The sequence below is a fragment of the Cardiocondyla obscurior genome, linkage group LG26 (assembly GCF_019399895.1).
Source record: "Cardiocondyla obscurior isolate alpha-2009 linkage group LG26, Cobs3.1, whole genome shotgun sequence".
Taxonomy (NCBI): Eukaryota; Metazoa; Arthropoda; class Insecta; order Hymenoptera; family Formicidae; genus Cardiocondyla; species Cardiocondyla obscurior.
Genome location: NC_091889.1, coordinates 325,304 through 339,288, shown reverse-complemented (window position 1 = coordinate 339,288; position 13,985 = coordinate 325,304). Strand labels below are relative to the sequence as shown.

The 13,985-nt window shown below is 40.2% G+C and overlaps 4 protein-coding genes across 9 annotated transcripts; 3 read left to right on the top strand and 1 right to left on the bottom strand.

Moving 5' to 3' along the window:
- Positions 1-73: 73 nt before the first annotated feature.
- On the top strand, positions 74-5,258 carry LOC139112027 (E3 ubiquitin-protein ligase ZNF598). Of its 5 annotated transcripts, none has more exons than XM_070672781.1 (3): positions 74-191; positions 1,210-1,759; positions 1,891-5,258. In XM_070672781.1, exons 2-3 carry the CDS (start codon positions 1,346-1,348, stop codon positions 4,411-4,413), a joined length of 2,937 nt encoding a protein of 978 aa, XP_070528882.1. In that variant the 5' UTR covers positions 74-191; positions 1,210-1,345; the 3' UTR covers positions 4,414-5,258. The 5 variants fall into 5 exon arrangements, with proteins under 5 accessions (XP_070528882.1, XP_070528884.1, XP_070528880.1 ...); XM_070672783.1 differs by lacking the exon at positions 74-191 and adding an exon at positions 217-691 and having other exon boundaries at positions 1,213-1,759; XM_070672779.1 differs by lacking the exon at positions 74-191 and adding an exon at positions 217-691.
- Positions 5,259-5,384: 126 nt separating this feature from the next.
- Arf102f (ADP ribosylation factor 4) lies at positions 5,385-7,267 on the bottom strand. Of its 2 annotated transcripts, none has more exons than XM_070672843.1 (2): positions 6,181-7,267; positions 5,385-6,114 (listed from the first exon to the last, which is right to left on the bottom strand). In XM_070672843.1, exon 1 carries the CDS (start codon positions 6,787-6,789, stop codon positions 6,247-6,249), a length of 543 nt encoding a protein of 180 aa, XP_070528944.1. In that variant the 5' UTR covers positions 6,790-7,267; the 3' UTR covers positions 5,385-6,114; positions 6,181-6,246. The 2 variants fall into 2 exon arrangements, with proteins under 2 accessions (XP_070528944.1, XP_070528943.1); XM_070672842.1 differs by having other exon boundaries at positions 5,385-6,081; positions 6,181-7,265.
- Positions 7,268-7,732: 465 nt separating this feature from the next.
- LOC139112058 (26S proteasome non-ATPase regulatory subunit 9) lies at positions 7,733-8,877 on the top strand. The gene is made up of 4 exons (XM_070672846.1): positions 7,733-7,941; positions 8,079-8,178; positions 8,260-8,447; positions 8,512-8,877. The coding sequence occupies exons 1-4, from the start codon at positions 7,831-7,833 to the stop codon at positions 8,737-8,739; spliced, it is 627 nt and encodes a 208-aa protein (XP_070528947.1). The 5' UTR covers positions 7,733-7,830; the 3' UTR covers positions 8,740-8,877.
- A 144-nt stretch (positions 8,878-9,021) lies between these two features.
- On the top strand, positions 9,022-13,386 carry LOC139112061 (putative leucine-rich repeat-containing protein DDB_G0290503). Its single transcript, XM_070672850.1, has 10 exons — positions 9,022-9,778; positions 9,938-10,138; positions 10,239-10,423; positions 10,504-10,834; positions 10,909-11,203; positions 11,360-11,645; positions 11,712-12,131; positions 12,191-12,294; positions 12,391-12,523; positions 12,601-13,386. The coding sequence occupies exons 1-10, from the start codon at positions 9,706-9,708 to the stop codon at positions 12,835-12,837; spliced, it is 2,265 nt and encodes a 754-aa protein (XP_070528951.1). The 5' UTR covers positions 9,022-9,705; the 3' UTR covers positions 12,838-13,386.
- The last annotated feature ends 599 nt before the right edge of the window (positions 13,387-13,985 follow it).

The following is a 13,985-nucleotide window of genomic DNA, read 5'->3' as shown; positions in this document are numbered from 1 at the left end:
TCAATTTGCCTCTCGAGGTGGGGCGTCTGAAGCGTCTCGGGAGCGAAGATGTAACCGTGCAATTTCGCATTTATGCGTACGCGGAGTTACGTGTAGATGGCATCTGTTATCGCGATAATTCTTTCTACAAGTATACGCGGAGCAGTCTGTCATTCGATGAACGTCGAGAAAAGACCGAACGACAAGCGAAGGTAGTCTGACTTCCAATACAGACGGAAAGCAACTGAAATTGTCTATCTCGAAGCTCTCGGACGAACAAGTATCGATTTGTCTGTATTCTAGCAGATGGTAAACCGCGCGAACATCGGTAAAGTGGCCCTCTCTCGCCGAGCGTTGCCATGCGCGCCGAGAATCACGTTTTTCTTTTCTTTTCCGAACGGTTTTTTGCTTCGAACGATGTCGACGACACGGTGAAGGGATTAGCAGGGTTTAGCGTCGATCCCGCGCATCCGCGAACGGAATCGGACTTCGAAAGGTCCGCCGGCCGATATCGCCGATCGGTACGCGCTCGCTGTCGCCGACGCTGGTCGCCGCACGAACGCGAGAATACGAATACGCCGTGTCAGAGCAACGGGACGTGTTCTGTGATTCCCGCTTCCGGATCTGGGCCAGGGTGATCTCCGCCGTACGCCACGCTCGCTGTCGCCGTCGCGTGACACGTAGATGCCGCGACCGCGAAGCCGGAATATAGGTATGGAATAGCAAGGACCGCTCGCTCGAGCCCTTTCCCTGCCGAAGTTGGCCGAGTCCATCTGTCTCCGTCTCTCCCCTTTACTTTCTCTCTCTCTTTCGCTCTTTCTAGCGATAGTCCTCGCGCACGAGGTGTTCGTTTCGAACGGTCGCAAAACGCCCCGACCGATCGCGAGTCGAAACGAGAGGAGCCCTCCGAGCCCTCGTCCCGCGAGATTCTGCCATCTGCTGAAATCGCTGCCAATTTCGCGTTCGTTATCTATTTTCGGAGGAACCGTGTTCAGTCAGTGCGACTAATCCCGACGGTGAACTCCCAGCCAGTTGTACTCGGTACGATCGGATATTTTCGAGGATTGCGTGGCGCAACGTCGACCGCGGGCCGATACGTGTCCATACGTGTCACGTCTGCGGAGATTAGCGATTATGCGAGATTGCTTTATCGCACGCAATTCTCTCCCTCTTTCTCTCTCTTTTCTTCTAATACGAGCATACTATCCTCACTGCTATATTATGTTCTAGAAGCCTGCTTGCAGCAGAAACCTGCCAGTGAAAACCAGCTGTTTGTATCGTAGAAAAAAAAAATTCTCGCTAATCGTGCAAGAAGCTTGAATCAATCGGCGAGCAAGCTCGAAAGAAATTAATTTCTGCTGCAAGAATGTCCGGAAGCAATGATAGCTTTAACAACAATACCTGTGTGGTGTGCTACAAAAATGTCGACATCTATAGCATCGGTATGTGCGAGCATCCCGTGTGTTACGAGTGCAGCACTAGAATGAGAGTGCTATGTCGTCAAAACGAATGTCCCATTTGCCGTCAGGATTTGCCGAAGGTTGTGTTCACGCGGGAGATCAAACCATTTCACAGTTTGACTGGTACCAATCTGCTGGACACTCGATACGACATTTATTTCACTAACCTTGATATTCAAGAGAAGTTCACTGAATTATTAGCTAACACTTGCTCGATATGTAAAGAGAAGACGGTCTTCAGTAGTTTTAATAGTTTGAAAGATCATATGTGCAAACGACACGAGCTGCACTACTGTGAGCTGTGTGTGGAAAATTTAAAGGTGAGAGCACACTTGCATATAATATTTGTAATTAATAAATGGTGAATTATATATTATTAACATAATTATAACAATATAAGTATAACAATTATAAATTATTATATTTATTTATTAATTCATTATTTTAACAGATATTTTCGCACGAAAGACGTTGTTACACGAGAACAAATCTAGCCACGCATAAGAGAAAAGGTGATGTCGACGATAAGAGTCACAAGGGTCATCCGCTCTGTGAGTTTTGCGATCAGCGGTATATGGACAATGATGAGCTATATCGACATCTAAGGCGTGACCATTTATACTGTCATTTTTGCGACGCGGACGGTTTGCATCAGTATTATAGCTCTTATGACTATCTCAGGGAGCACTTTCGGCAAGAACACTATCTATGCGAGGAAGGAGTGTGCGCGGAAGAAAAATTCACGAGTGTTTTTCGGACCGACATAGATCTCAAAGCGCACAAAGCTGGCGTTCATGGTAAGCAGTTGAGTAAAGCTGCCGCCAAGCAGGCGAGAACGTTGGAACTGGAGTTCACCCTGGCGCCGCGCGGCGAAAATCGGATGAACAGGAGAGGTATGCTGGGCGCGTCCACGTCAAGAAGCACGAGGGATTACAACGGCAGGGATTACAACGGCAGGGATTATAATTCTAGAGATTACAATTCTAGAGATTACAGCTCTAGAGATTACAACTCTAGAGATTACAACTCTAGAGATTATAGCTCTAGAGATCACAGCTCTAGAGATTACAGTTCCAGGGATTACAGTTCGAGGGATTATAATTCCAGGGATTATCAACAAGGCTCGACGTCCAGCGGTTCGAACTCGTTCGCGTCCAACAACGAGCCCACGTTTACGAAACAGCCGTCCGTCGACGTTCAAAGTACAGACGAATTTCCCACGTTAGGCGGTGCCGTTCCTATCGTTCCCACCTTATCTCAGCCCAAAAGCCGTGGTAACGTGACAATTCGCAGCACCGTGAGAAATCAACCGCTCGCAGTAACGGATGAAAACTTTCCGGCGCTAGGCCCGGATTCGTCCGGTCCCAGTATTTCGAAAACGGTAAACTTCAGCGTCTCCAGCAGTAGCAATAGTACGGGATCCAGCGGTTTGTCGCAGTGTCAGAAAGGTTCCGCGTCTTCGAACGTCTCTATTCAGGTGAACCATGAACCTAACGGCACTGTCACCACCAGAGTATCCGGACCAAATATTAGAATACGTCCTGCGCACTTGTCGATAGATTCTGATTTTCCTGCTTTGGGCAGCTCCGAACCGTCTACAAGTACTGCCAATTCGACTCAATGGAAGGAAGTCTTACAGTGGACCTGTTCGAAATCAACCCCAGCAAACACGTCCAAGTCTCAGAGATTTCCGCCACCACCCTCGATTCCGTCGGTGCCACCTAATCGATCCGGTGAAGATTTTCCGAGTTTATCAAAGTCGTTAAAATCAAAAAAGCAATCGGTAATCACGGTAGTACCATCGTGGGGACAGAACGCTCAGAATTCTAACAACGTTCAGAATTCTAATACTAGCAGTAACACCATGAAAGCTGCGACAGATCAAACGAAGGGTAAGACGAAGAAGAAAAAGGCGAAACAGGCTTCGAGCGGTAACAGTTCAAGTGGTAACGAGTCCAGTAGTTCCAAATCAAATATAAATACCGTTGTAACGAAAAAAAAGATCGAATTGGCCGACTCGGATAATTCTCACGTTGCTTCTAAGGAAAATTCGTGGGCCATGCAGAATGCCAACAATACGGGCACCGATACCAGCGCGTCCAAGAATTCAAAATTACAGAATTTAAAAGAATTGGAAAACACGAGCAAAAAAGACAAAAGGAAAAATAAGAATAATGCGGACGGAAATTCGAGAATCACGACTGTTATAAATACAGAACCCGGGAGCGGAAGCAATAGTTCTTCTCACGGAGAGAAGCAGAGGAAACGTAGCGAACTGAAGATAGACAGTCTGAACACGACGAATAATAATATCCACCGCATGGAGGACTTTCCTGCTTTGGGTAGCACGAGCAGCAGACCACCAGGTTTCACGAATCCGCCACCCGGATTTGCCTCGCCGACTCTACCGCCTCCCGGTTTCTCTGTCAAATATAATAGCTTCGACGGATTGCATTGCGGAAACGGTTTAACGTTCACAAATAGCTCTGGCGAGAGCTATTCTATTTTGCCCGACAACAGTAGCAAGCATGCAACCCACACTTACGTCTCGCCGCCAGATTTTCAAAAACGGAATACGCTTCTAGTGGAGAAACTCAACGCAGTTCTTGTAGAGCAAGACAAAATAGAAGAGTTTCGTTATGTGAGTGGCCTCTTTCGCAGTGGTACCTGTGACGCCCAGGAATATTACACGCACTGTCGAGAAGTCATGGGTTCCAGCGCCTTCGAGAGCGTGTTCCCTGAGCTTTTAGTACTGTTACCCGATATCACGAAGCAGCAAGAGCTATTCAAAGTGCACAAGAAGGAAGCGAGCGGTAAACCGATGGGACTGGAAATGTGCATCACGTGCGGACAGGTTCTCAAGAACGGCTCGGATTTTAGAACGCACATGTCCAGTCACACGCTTGAGAATCATTTTCCGGCGTTAGGCAAAAGCAATACGCCGCTGCCGAAAAACACGTGGGTACGTAAATGAGTCAATTATTCGCCCCCGTTAATCGTCGCGGTACACGTCGTTTAGGAAAGATTTGGGGAAGCTGAATTATCCAGCTGCTAAAAAAAAAAAAAAAAATGTAAATATAATACTTTTGTTTTTACACCATCATACCAAATCGATACCTGTTGCGTTTTGGCCGATACGTAATACGAGCGTAATACGTAATATTTATTCCAAGAGTCAATCGAACCTTAGTGTTAAACAGTAAAATGAACATAGAATTAGCGCTGACTATTCACGATAGGTTTAATATCTGTTGAATGAATTGCGAGGTAATAGTGATTAAAAAAGAAAAGCTAAAAAGAATATTATATGTACCTTAGAGAGCTTTTACTGACGGTTAGGTACGGTTGTTTGTACGGTTGTATTGATGATTTAAACGCTTCAAAACGCGCAACTGCGGCGTGATAAAGAGGAAATAAAATATTTTTTTGTATAATAAGCTATGAAAAAGTATATAGAATACTAAATACAAAAAAAAAAGAAGTCTGTTACAAGTTATGAAGAATGGACGTACGCATATATTATTATATAGTGACGTGGTGCACTAATGGTTTCAACGATTACCTACTTTTACTGCTGTACTTTAAGACGGTGTACATAAAATTCGGAAAGCGCTCCTTCCTATAATTTATTTGCTACATTTTTCAAAACGAAAATGGAGTAGAGATTGCTGTGCTACGTACGAAAGAGTAACACCATACTTTAACAAGTTGTTTGATACGTTATACATTATACAGTACTTGTAGCACTATCGTACTGTTTTTGTACCGTAACAAAGTTGTACATTTAGTTAACACGACAATACATAATTGATGAGCGAGCGAGTGAGTACTATTTCTTTATCTAATTTTGTCCACTTAACATTTTTTTTTTTTTTTTTTTTTTCTATGACATTACTAATAACCGTTAACTTCGATATAAGGTGGAAAAATTAATTGACATTCGCATAGTTTTATTATTTTTTTTATATATATATATATGTTTAAAGTTTATTATGACAATGATTTCTAAATATATTTCTTACAGTTTACGTCTATTTTATTTTATTTTTTTTTTTATTAAAAAGGAAAGTCGCAGTTCGTAAACCTTAATTAAGTTTTAGTTTCTTTCGCAACGTTAAAGTTTATTGTTTACTTATTCGTAAAGCCTTATCCAGCTAGCAATTACTTATTTCAAAACTTTATAAGTAGAACAAGAAAGTGTAAACGACCTGTGTATAACATCACATAACAAATCGTATGTCACTCCTTACGAGTAGCATGGACGCAGATTGAAATAGAAAACGTTATATTTAACGATTGTTTTCCACATGTAGTAATATATAAATAAATAAATATCTGCATTGTTAAATTGACCGATCGAAATGGTACTTTATCGTCTGATGCATTGTAAGGCAAAATTAGAACTCACTTGGCGAACAGTAGGTATGCATGAAAAAAACTTAGTACTATGTACAACCTTTGTATATATATATATATATTCTTATAAATGACGCAAGGACCATTGTATCCCAATGCTTTCATTCTCCATAAAAAAAATTTTGTATCTGGCGCACAATCCAATGCAAGTTCGATCGCGTACGGCAATGAAGAAGTCATCTGATCGTTCCTGATACTACTTGACTCTTGTAATTCGCATCAATTTCTGTAAGCAATTGTGGATGCAGCAACTGTTAAACTGTACATGATAGACATTACATTGATACAATTTGACAAAGGTGGAAACTGCCGAGTGACTCCTTACCTGTTTTCTACGTCCATACTTGATGAATGAGTTATCCTTAAGAGTACGGGATGCGACGAGACGCTATCACTTTTTAGCCAGTTCGTTACTCAGCCAGTCTAAGCCCTCGTACAATCCGTTGCCCTGCGTGGCACACGTACTCTGGATATACCAATGACGTCCTCGCAGCGAATTCAGGCCCAGCTTGTCGGTGAGCTCGGCGGCTGACATGGCATTGGGTAGATCCTGCTTGTTGGCAAAAACCAGCAGGACCGCATCCCGCAGCTCGTCCTCCTTCAGCATGTTCGCAAGTTCGCGTTCCGCCTCGCCGATGCGCTCGCGGTCGTTGCTGTCTACCACGTAGATCAAACCCTGAGTGTTCTGGAAGTAATGCCTCCAGAGAGGCCTGATCTTGTCCTGGCCACCGACGTCCCACACAGTGAAGCAGATATTCCTGTATTCGACCGTCTCCACGTTAAAGCCGATCGTGGGTATGGTGGTGACGATCTCGCCGAGCTTGAGCTTGTAGAGTATGGTGGTTTTACCGGCAGCGTCCAGGCCCACCATCAGTATCCGCATCTGCTTCTTACCGAACAGCCGGGTGAGCAGGGTGCTGATCGTCAGGCCCATCTTTGCGGTAGCACAAGCTAGAACACCGCGTAAGGACCTCGAGGAAAAGCGGTCGAGGAGACGAGCTCTCCTGTGGTTACGCCGATCCGCGAAACTGAGAATGGATACTCTCGGCACCGAGCGTCTTCCAACTGCGTAGCTTTAGCGCACCCGACGTTGAATTTCGTCAGCCTGACGTGTGAGTAAGCATGAAACCGTCCCTCTCTCGCCCCTCGATGTGGCCCCGGCAGCAGCACACCTCGGCGAACAGCAAACGTCACCTTGCGGTCAGCGTACCGCCGGAAATAGTTGGCAAGAATCGTCGCGCACGTCACGCGCCACCCGGGAGTCGAGGAACCCGCCACGACTCGGGATCGCACCTCGAATAAACCTCGTCCTGACTATTAAATGTCGCCTAGTATCTCGTACTGACTCGTACTTTTCTTTTTTTTTCAGAGGCTCGCGTCAGGGTCGCGTGTCGTCCATCGGCGAGGATTAGGCTCATTTTACATTAAGCGCGAGCGACCAGTCGCGACTTGCGGCAATTGCGACAGGCAATCGGTATAGAAGTCTTTACGTAAAGGTCAACGGTCATTGGCTATCGCAAGTCGAAGCTAAGACGCTCTGCGAATAAGCGAGAAGTCGCCACGCAATGCTGCCAGCTTTACTGCGCGTCGATTTGAAAAACGAGCAGTTCTTATTAACGCGTTTTTAATGATATTGCAATAATATTAAATTTTTTTAACACAACCGAGCACTAAATACATATTTAAAACGAAAATACTCTCTTGCAATAATTTATTCAGTTTTTTTTAATTGCTTAACATAACATGCCTCGATTACTGGTAAAAATAAATAATTTTATTTGATGTTCGAGTTTAAATATCGTTTATTTAATGGCTCGCGGTGGTTTTTTTTATTCTTTTAATTCTAATTTTCAATTTTTTCAGAACTCTTCGAGATTTCTTGACGTGGGGTGTAAAGAACGATATACATATACATCTCTATCAATGCGTTTCACATTCACCGATCAACGATCAACGTTGTGCGACCAAAACGAAAATGGTGGTCGACATGGAGCTGCAGGAAGCTAAGGATGCAGTTCTTCAGCTGATGAAGGATAAGGACAAAATCGAATCCGATTTACGAGCGTTGAAGGAGATCTTAGATTGCGTATGTATCGCACTTGATTTTACGCTGTAATGACAAGAGTGACGTCAAGCTGTTGCGTGAAATACCGATTTCATTTCGCACAGCATGATCTGTCAGATTTTTGAAAGCCTAGTATTACATCCTTGGCGTAATTGCAGAATCACGTCGGCATGGACGAGCCGCTGATAGATTCCGAAGGGTACCCCAGGCAAGACATTGATGTTTATCAAGTGAGACACACGAGGCACAAAATAATATGTGTGTAAATGCATTATACCGGAAATAAAAACAAAACTCATCTTTGTACACGTAGGTATGAATAATCGTGTTGCTGCACAGGTCTCACGAATGATCACAAAGACGTGATGAAGAAGATAGAGGAAGGGCTGCATAAAGTCCACAATCTAGCTGGAGCCAGCAATGTTGAACAGCCAACATTTGACATGCCTGATAGTCAAGAGGTTGAAACCCTGGAGCCTTTTCTCAGAGTGAATTTAGTATCACCTGGTTCGCCAGCAGAAACTGCGGTAAATATTACCTAATCTTGATTAATTAAAAAGAAAAATAAGAGCTATTTTTATTTTATTTTAGGGTATCCAAGTTGAGGATCTGATATTAGAATTTGGATCTGTTCATTGTCGAAATTTCAAATCTTTAGCAGACATTGGAAAGCTGGTGGAAAACAGCAGATACAAAACAATCAATGTAAAAATTAAACGTGGATCGAATATTATAGTTTTGTCGTTAACGCCGCGTCCTTGGGTTGGTAAAGGGCTTCTGGGTTGCAACGTTATACTTGTAGAAGTAGTTGAAAGATAAAAAGTCTCGACGAGTGGCATGTTATTTTTTTTTTAGCTCATAAATTATTTTTATATATAATCTTAATAATAAATGTATCTTTGTAAATTATTACTCTCGATACATTCTTATTATTATACGTATTTTTTAAAATTTAAATCTAAATGTTTCTTTTATTTTCACGCATACGATCGCATTAATAATTTACTCTGGTAAATAAAATAAAATAATTGGAATGCACTTTTCGTGCGTTATCTATTTTATAATACTAGATATTACAGAGCGCGCGCATCATTGTATTATCTGCAAATCGGGCAATCTGGCAAGTACCAGATGTCACCACGTACCGGTACGGAATTTGCGCTTCTCCTGTTACACCGAAGCCGTGTCTATTCTTCGAGTCGTTTCATAAATGTCAGAATTAATACTGTGATTGCATTAGTTATAAACAGTCGCGAGATATTTTACGCTTGTTTTTCGTGTTATTAATTAGTTTTTACACATTTCTCTATTATAGACGTCAATTTTATTACAGCCCCGTGTTTCGATATAATGATCAATTTTACAAAACTGAACAACAAAAGAACGATGTGATTATACACACATATATTATACATACATCGCGTAATATAATTATAACCAAGTTATTTTTATTTATACGTGTATTTTTTGTACGCATGTTTTGTGAAAGGCAGCCTAGTATCCCTTTTTGTAATGAGAAAATTTAGAATAATTTAATATAAATTTTGAGCAAAGTTAAATTGCATTTTATACTAAGCTGAGTGAAGAATTATGAATTTAATTCTTAAATTTTTTATGTTGCCATGAATAATAATCGGAACAAAATTTTTGGTAATTATTTAAATAAGGCATCTTGAGAAATAAGTATAATATTTTTAATTAGGCTGAAAACTTCTATTTCTCTTCAGCAGTTAATTTTTTTATATTTTTATCTATTAAATATGTCATTGCTTTTCAGACGAATATATGAAAAATAATTTTCAACCGCAATTGTACCAATTAAATGAAAGAGAAAGCAGACCAAATATTGCATTAAAAAGTATTATCACATTAAAGTAACAATTTTATTCTTTAAATATTTTTTTATTTATTATGTTGTATTTTAATGTTATATTATAATTTATTTCAAACTTTTCAACAGTTTAAATTGCAAAGTTTCCGATAAAATTCTATTTAAAACTATTTTTTGGCCATTTAGAATTTGGACAGGAGCTGGACAAAGCAGAGACAAAATGCTTTGCATTAAAGTCAGAATTAAATTATATGATCGATGTTTATAGTCAAAAGGCCCAAACAGAAATTAAAGAAAATAAAGAAGCATCCAACCTTTCATTAGCATCATTAAAAAATTCAGGTTTAAAGTTTTCAATTAAGCATGATTGCGACAGTGAAATTGCAGGTATGAACTCTACAAACTATAAACATTTTAAAAAGTTTGATAAAAATATTCTTGATGGGTTAAAATAAACTTGTACATTTAAATATCCGTATTTCCACAGATGCTTTCAATTTGAGCCCAAGGTCTTGCCAGTTTCCACCTGCGAAAAATATCAGTGATAATAATGAGAAATCTAAGAGTTTAATACAGCAGAAAGAATTAATGAACATTGTAATTACACCAAGAACTGAGGCAGACAAAAAACTGTTTTCTTCGATAACGACCATACCGATTCAGAAACAAATTGTAAGCATATGTAAAATAGGTTTTGTTTTAAGAATGTGTATCACAACTTCTTATGGATATTTTTATACTTGTTTAAATAGTCAGATAAAGAATACGAAAGTTATTATTTTCCATCGAGCATACCATTTGAGAAAGCGTCACCACGTCCCATGGTAAGAGACAGTGAAGATATCGAGGGTGCTAAAGTTTTGGAATTGAATTTAAACATGCCAGACATCGCAAGAACCAGACTAGCAAAAAAATCGAAATCGAGAACAGGAAGAAACAAAATAAATTCTGTTTGCAGAATAGATAGTACAGTTTCGCGGAAAAGAAAGATGAAATCACGAAGTTCTATTTCCAAAAGCACGGTCACTACCAGAGACACGAATTTTATTGGCAGGAAAGACACGAAGAAACATCGACGCATAGGTGAGAAAGCTTGCAGGCCATTGTCGTATCATATAGTTATTATTAATAGATTTATATAAATTTTTTTTACACAGGCAACGGTGTTTTACATCAGCGATCTCGCTGCCAAAATCAGTTTAAGAAAGCTAATGACGTTGTGGAAATTTTTCATAATAACAGATTGCAGAAAAAAAATTCTAAGACGGATATACCTAAGAACAAAAAAAGAAGTCATCTTCCTAAGATCGGTAATTTAGAAAAGCAGGAGACATCAATTTCTTGTCCAAGAGACAAGTGCACTGAAAGTGATAACCACGAATGTCAATTCTATGATAAGGAAAATAAATCAGCTTGTCATTCTCAGGCATTAAATTGCCAAAATAATTCAGAGTAATTATTTTTAATAATAATCATTTATAACGTTAACGTTATCATAATTATTTACGATGATTATTAAACATGATATTTATTATTTTACATTTTTATTATTAATATTGTTATTTTTATTGAATTTTTATAATTATTATAATTTTTAACTTTATATAGAGTGACGCTTGAGACCGTACAAGATAAATTGAGGGAGCAAGATAAGTCAGAAAAGCATCCTGACGATCTCGGTTCGTCGGTACAAGATAAAATACAATGCTGCGAGCGGGCTCTTAGTAAATACGACAACTCACAGTTTATTCCCAGCTACGAACTGCCGACTTTAGCATCAAAATTAAAACGCTCGAGCAGATCGTACTTGACCAGATTTAGTTTCCGAAATATACCGTTTGTGGTGGGGACTTCGGTTACTCCGAGTTACAACCTCGGATTAAATATTCAACAAGTAATGTTGATTGAAAAAAAAGTAGCGACTATCCCAAAAAAAAAAAAATTATTTTTTGCAATGTAGGTGTTGAGTGTAATGAAAATAAGACAGCCGTCTACAAGCGATGTTACCCCGTTGTTGATCCAGAAAGTGAGCAGAGGCGTGGAGCCGATGTCGATTTTGCAGGACCACATGAACGGTTATGAAGAATTAGTTTTCGATGTGAATTCACAAATAAGCAGGCCGTTCAACAACGGGAAGAACCTAAAACAGGATAAAAAATCGTCCGCGTTCAGTTTCCAGCATACGAGAAAGACACAGAGTGGAGCTTCAAAGATTTCCATTGATGTGGAAGAAATTCCTGAAAAAGAAAACGTAGTTTCCAAACGATTTCATACAGCGAAAGGCGATTTGTGCGATCGTAAAATTAAACAGCAGTTTTCGCTCGTGATAAATAAGAGCAACACGTTAGGGAGTCTTCAGAATCAGCAAGGAATCTCGAAGGTATCGTTAAAAGTAAATTATATTCAGCGGCTGACGCTTATGATGTATTGACACTGCAGAATCACATCAGCGATCATGAAATACGAATGCCTGACTCGCAGAATTCTAAGAAGATACGTGACGTTCTGATTAATCTTCACGATCAATTCGAGGAGATGAACACGTAAGTGTGCCGGGTTATTAAATTTAAAAGTTTAATAAGAAATGCCAATAATAATATTTTATTTTATTAATAATAATATTTCATAATTTCTTACAGAAAATATGAAAAATTTCAGTCGGAGGTAAAAAAGTCCAATGATAAATCTCTGTTAAAAGATCTACAAGCTTTGGAAAAAGAGCTCAATGCCAAGGAAGAAGAAATCAATGCCGTCGTCGGTCTCTACAAAGAAGTAAGAGCTATTGTTGAATATGCGATGCTACTTCCCGGGCGTACACGCACATTGTTCTTAACGATATTGCGAAACAGGTAATGACGCTGAAACGGCAAATAAAGCTGAACGAGAAAAACAGTCTGGTTTACGTCGCCACCGAGCAGTCACCCAGGAATTCATTCTCCTTGTCGATCGCACCTAAAAGATTTCAACCGACGAGTTCAGCGCAAATCTTCGGTCGGCGGACACGAGATCTGCCCACTTCCATGCAATTAGCTGCGTTATTACGGCGGATTCAGGCATTTCACAAGCAATTGCAGCTCTTGTCGTAACGTCATAAAGTCGAATCACAATAAAAAAAAATAGGGCTAAACTTGGAGTTATTTACGTAAAACTGTTTAATGATAGATATCGATACGGAAGAGCCTTTTGATTGAGCTCCCAAATCTTTCTCATCATTGGCACGTGAGACGTGCTACGAAGAATAATTTTGGACGTCTTTTCTTTTTTTTTTCAGAGGCGGTAAAGGGAAACAGGCGTTTCCAGCAGATCATATTCCATTTTATTCTGTTCGCTACCCCATAATAATGTGTATTACTCGCTCGTACGCGTGTATAGTTGTATGCAGCTCGTGTATACGCAATCCTGTGTATGTGTGTGTATATATACTTCTATACATATAATATATTTTATATATATGTATATACAGAATCAACATATGTGTATAAACGCCGGTGGAGGTTTCTTCGGGATTTCCGCTAAAGACGGATACCTCGTCGTCGCGGCTTTTATGGTCGATTGCAATTGTCGGTAGCAGCTGCATTCGACGATATCCAAGAGAAACTGATCGTTACGCTATAGATTTTTTTTTTTTTTTTTTTGCAATTTTTTCTCGTTTCTTTATGCCATAAGATTCTAATTTCTCTAGATATGTTCGTAGATCATGTGATTCGCATGGAATATCTAGCATGTGTCCGTTTCTCTCGAGTACTAATTAAGTGTCATGATCTAGCCCGTCTTCGAACTTCGCTAAATAAGTATTCTCTTCTTCGTATATTCTCTCTCGTCTCTTCTAAATTATTCTGTCTTTCTCTCTCTCTCTCTCTTTTTCTCCCTTCTTTTCAAAGCGCCTACACAGAATCACGCGATCTATTCTTATGCGTTAAAGACACTATCCGCTACAAAATGTATCTTAGTTAATTAACGTTAATATAAAATGTTATCTTAGATCTAGAATAATACTAATTTACTCTCTCCCTTTCTTACTAGTGGAGGGGCGCGGCTTAAGTGCACCCGCGGGAAATGAAAACACTCTTGTGGATTAGCATTAGATACAAAATTAATTTTCTCTCGTGAGCAGCGCAGTCCTTTTGGCAGTACGGGTGGAGGACAATTGCGAATTTTTATACGTTACATCTGGGCTGCCGACACGGGTACGTTTCATGTAAGAGGTGAAGCCAGAGCAGCCCTTCACAATTGG

Coding starts and splice junctions, on each gene's coding strand:
- Arf102f (XM_070672843.1), bottom strand. CDS start 6,789: ATGGGCCTGACGATCAGCACCCTGCTCACCCGGCTGTTCGGTAAGAAG.
- LOC139112061 (XM_070672850.1), top strand. CDS start 9,706: ATGAAAAATAATTTTCAACCGCAATTGTACCAATTAAATGAAAGAGAA. Junction 10,424..10,503: donor TACCGATTCAGAAACAAATT/GTAAGCATATGT, acceptor TTGTTTAAATAG/TCAGATAAAGAATACGAAAG. Junction 10,835..10,908: donor GAAGAAACATCGACGCATAG/GTGAGAAAGCTT, acceptor TTTTTTACACAG/GCAACGGTGTTTTACATCAG.
- LOC139112027 (XM_070672781.1), top strand. CDS start 1,346: ATGTCCGGAAGCAATGATAGCTTTAACAACAATACCTGTGTGGTGTGC. Junction 1,760..1,890: donor TGTGTGTGGAAAATTTAAAG/GTGAGAGCACAC, acceptor TTATTTTAACAG/ATATTTTCGCACGAAAGACG.
- LOC139112058 (XM_070672846.1), top strand. CDS start 7,831: ATGGTGGTCGACATGGAGCTGCAGGAAGCTAAGGATGCAGTTCTTCAG. Junction 7,942..8,078: donor TGAAGGAGATCTTAGATTGC/GTATGTATCGCA, acceptor GCGTAATTGCAG/AATCACGTCGGCATGGACGA. Junction 8,179..8,259: donor CACGAGGCACAAAATAATAT/GTGTGTAAATGC, acceptor GTTGCTGCACAG/GTCTCACGAATGATCACAAA.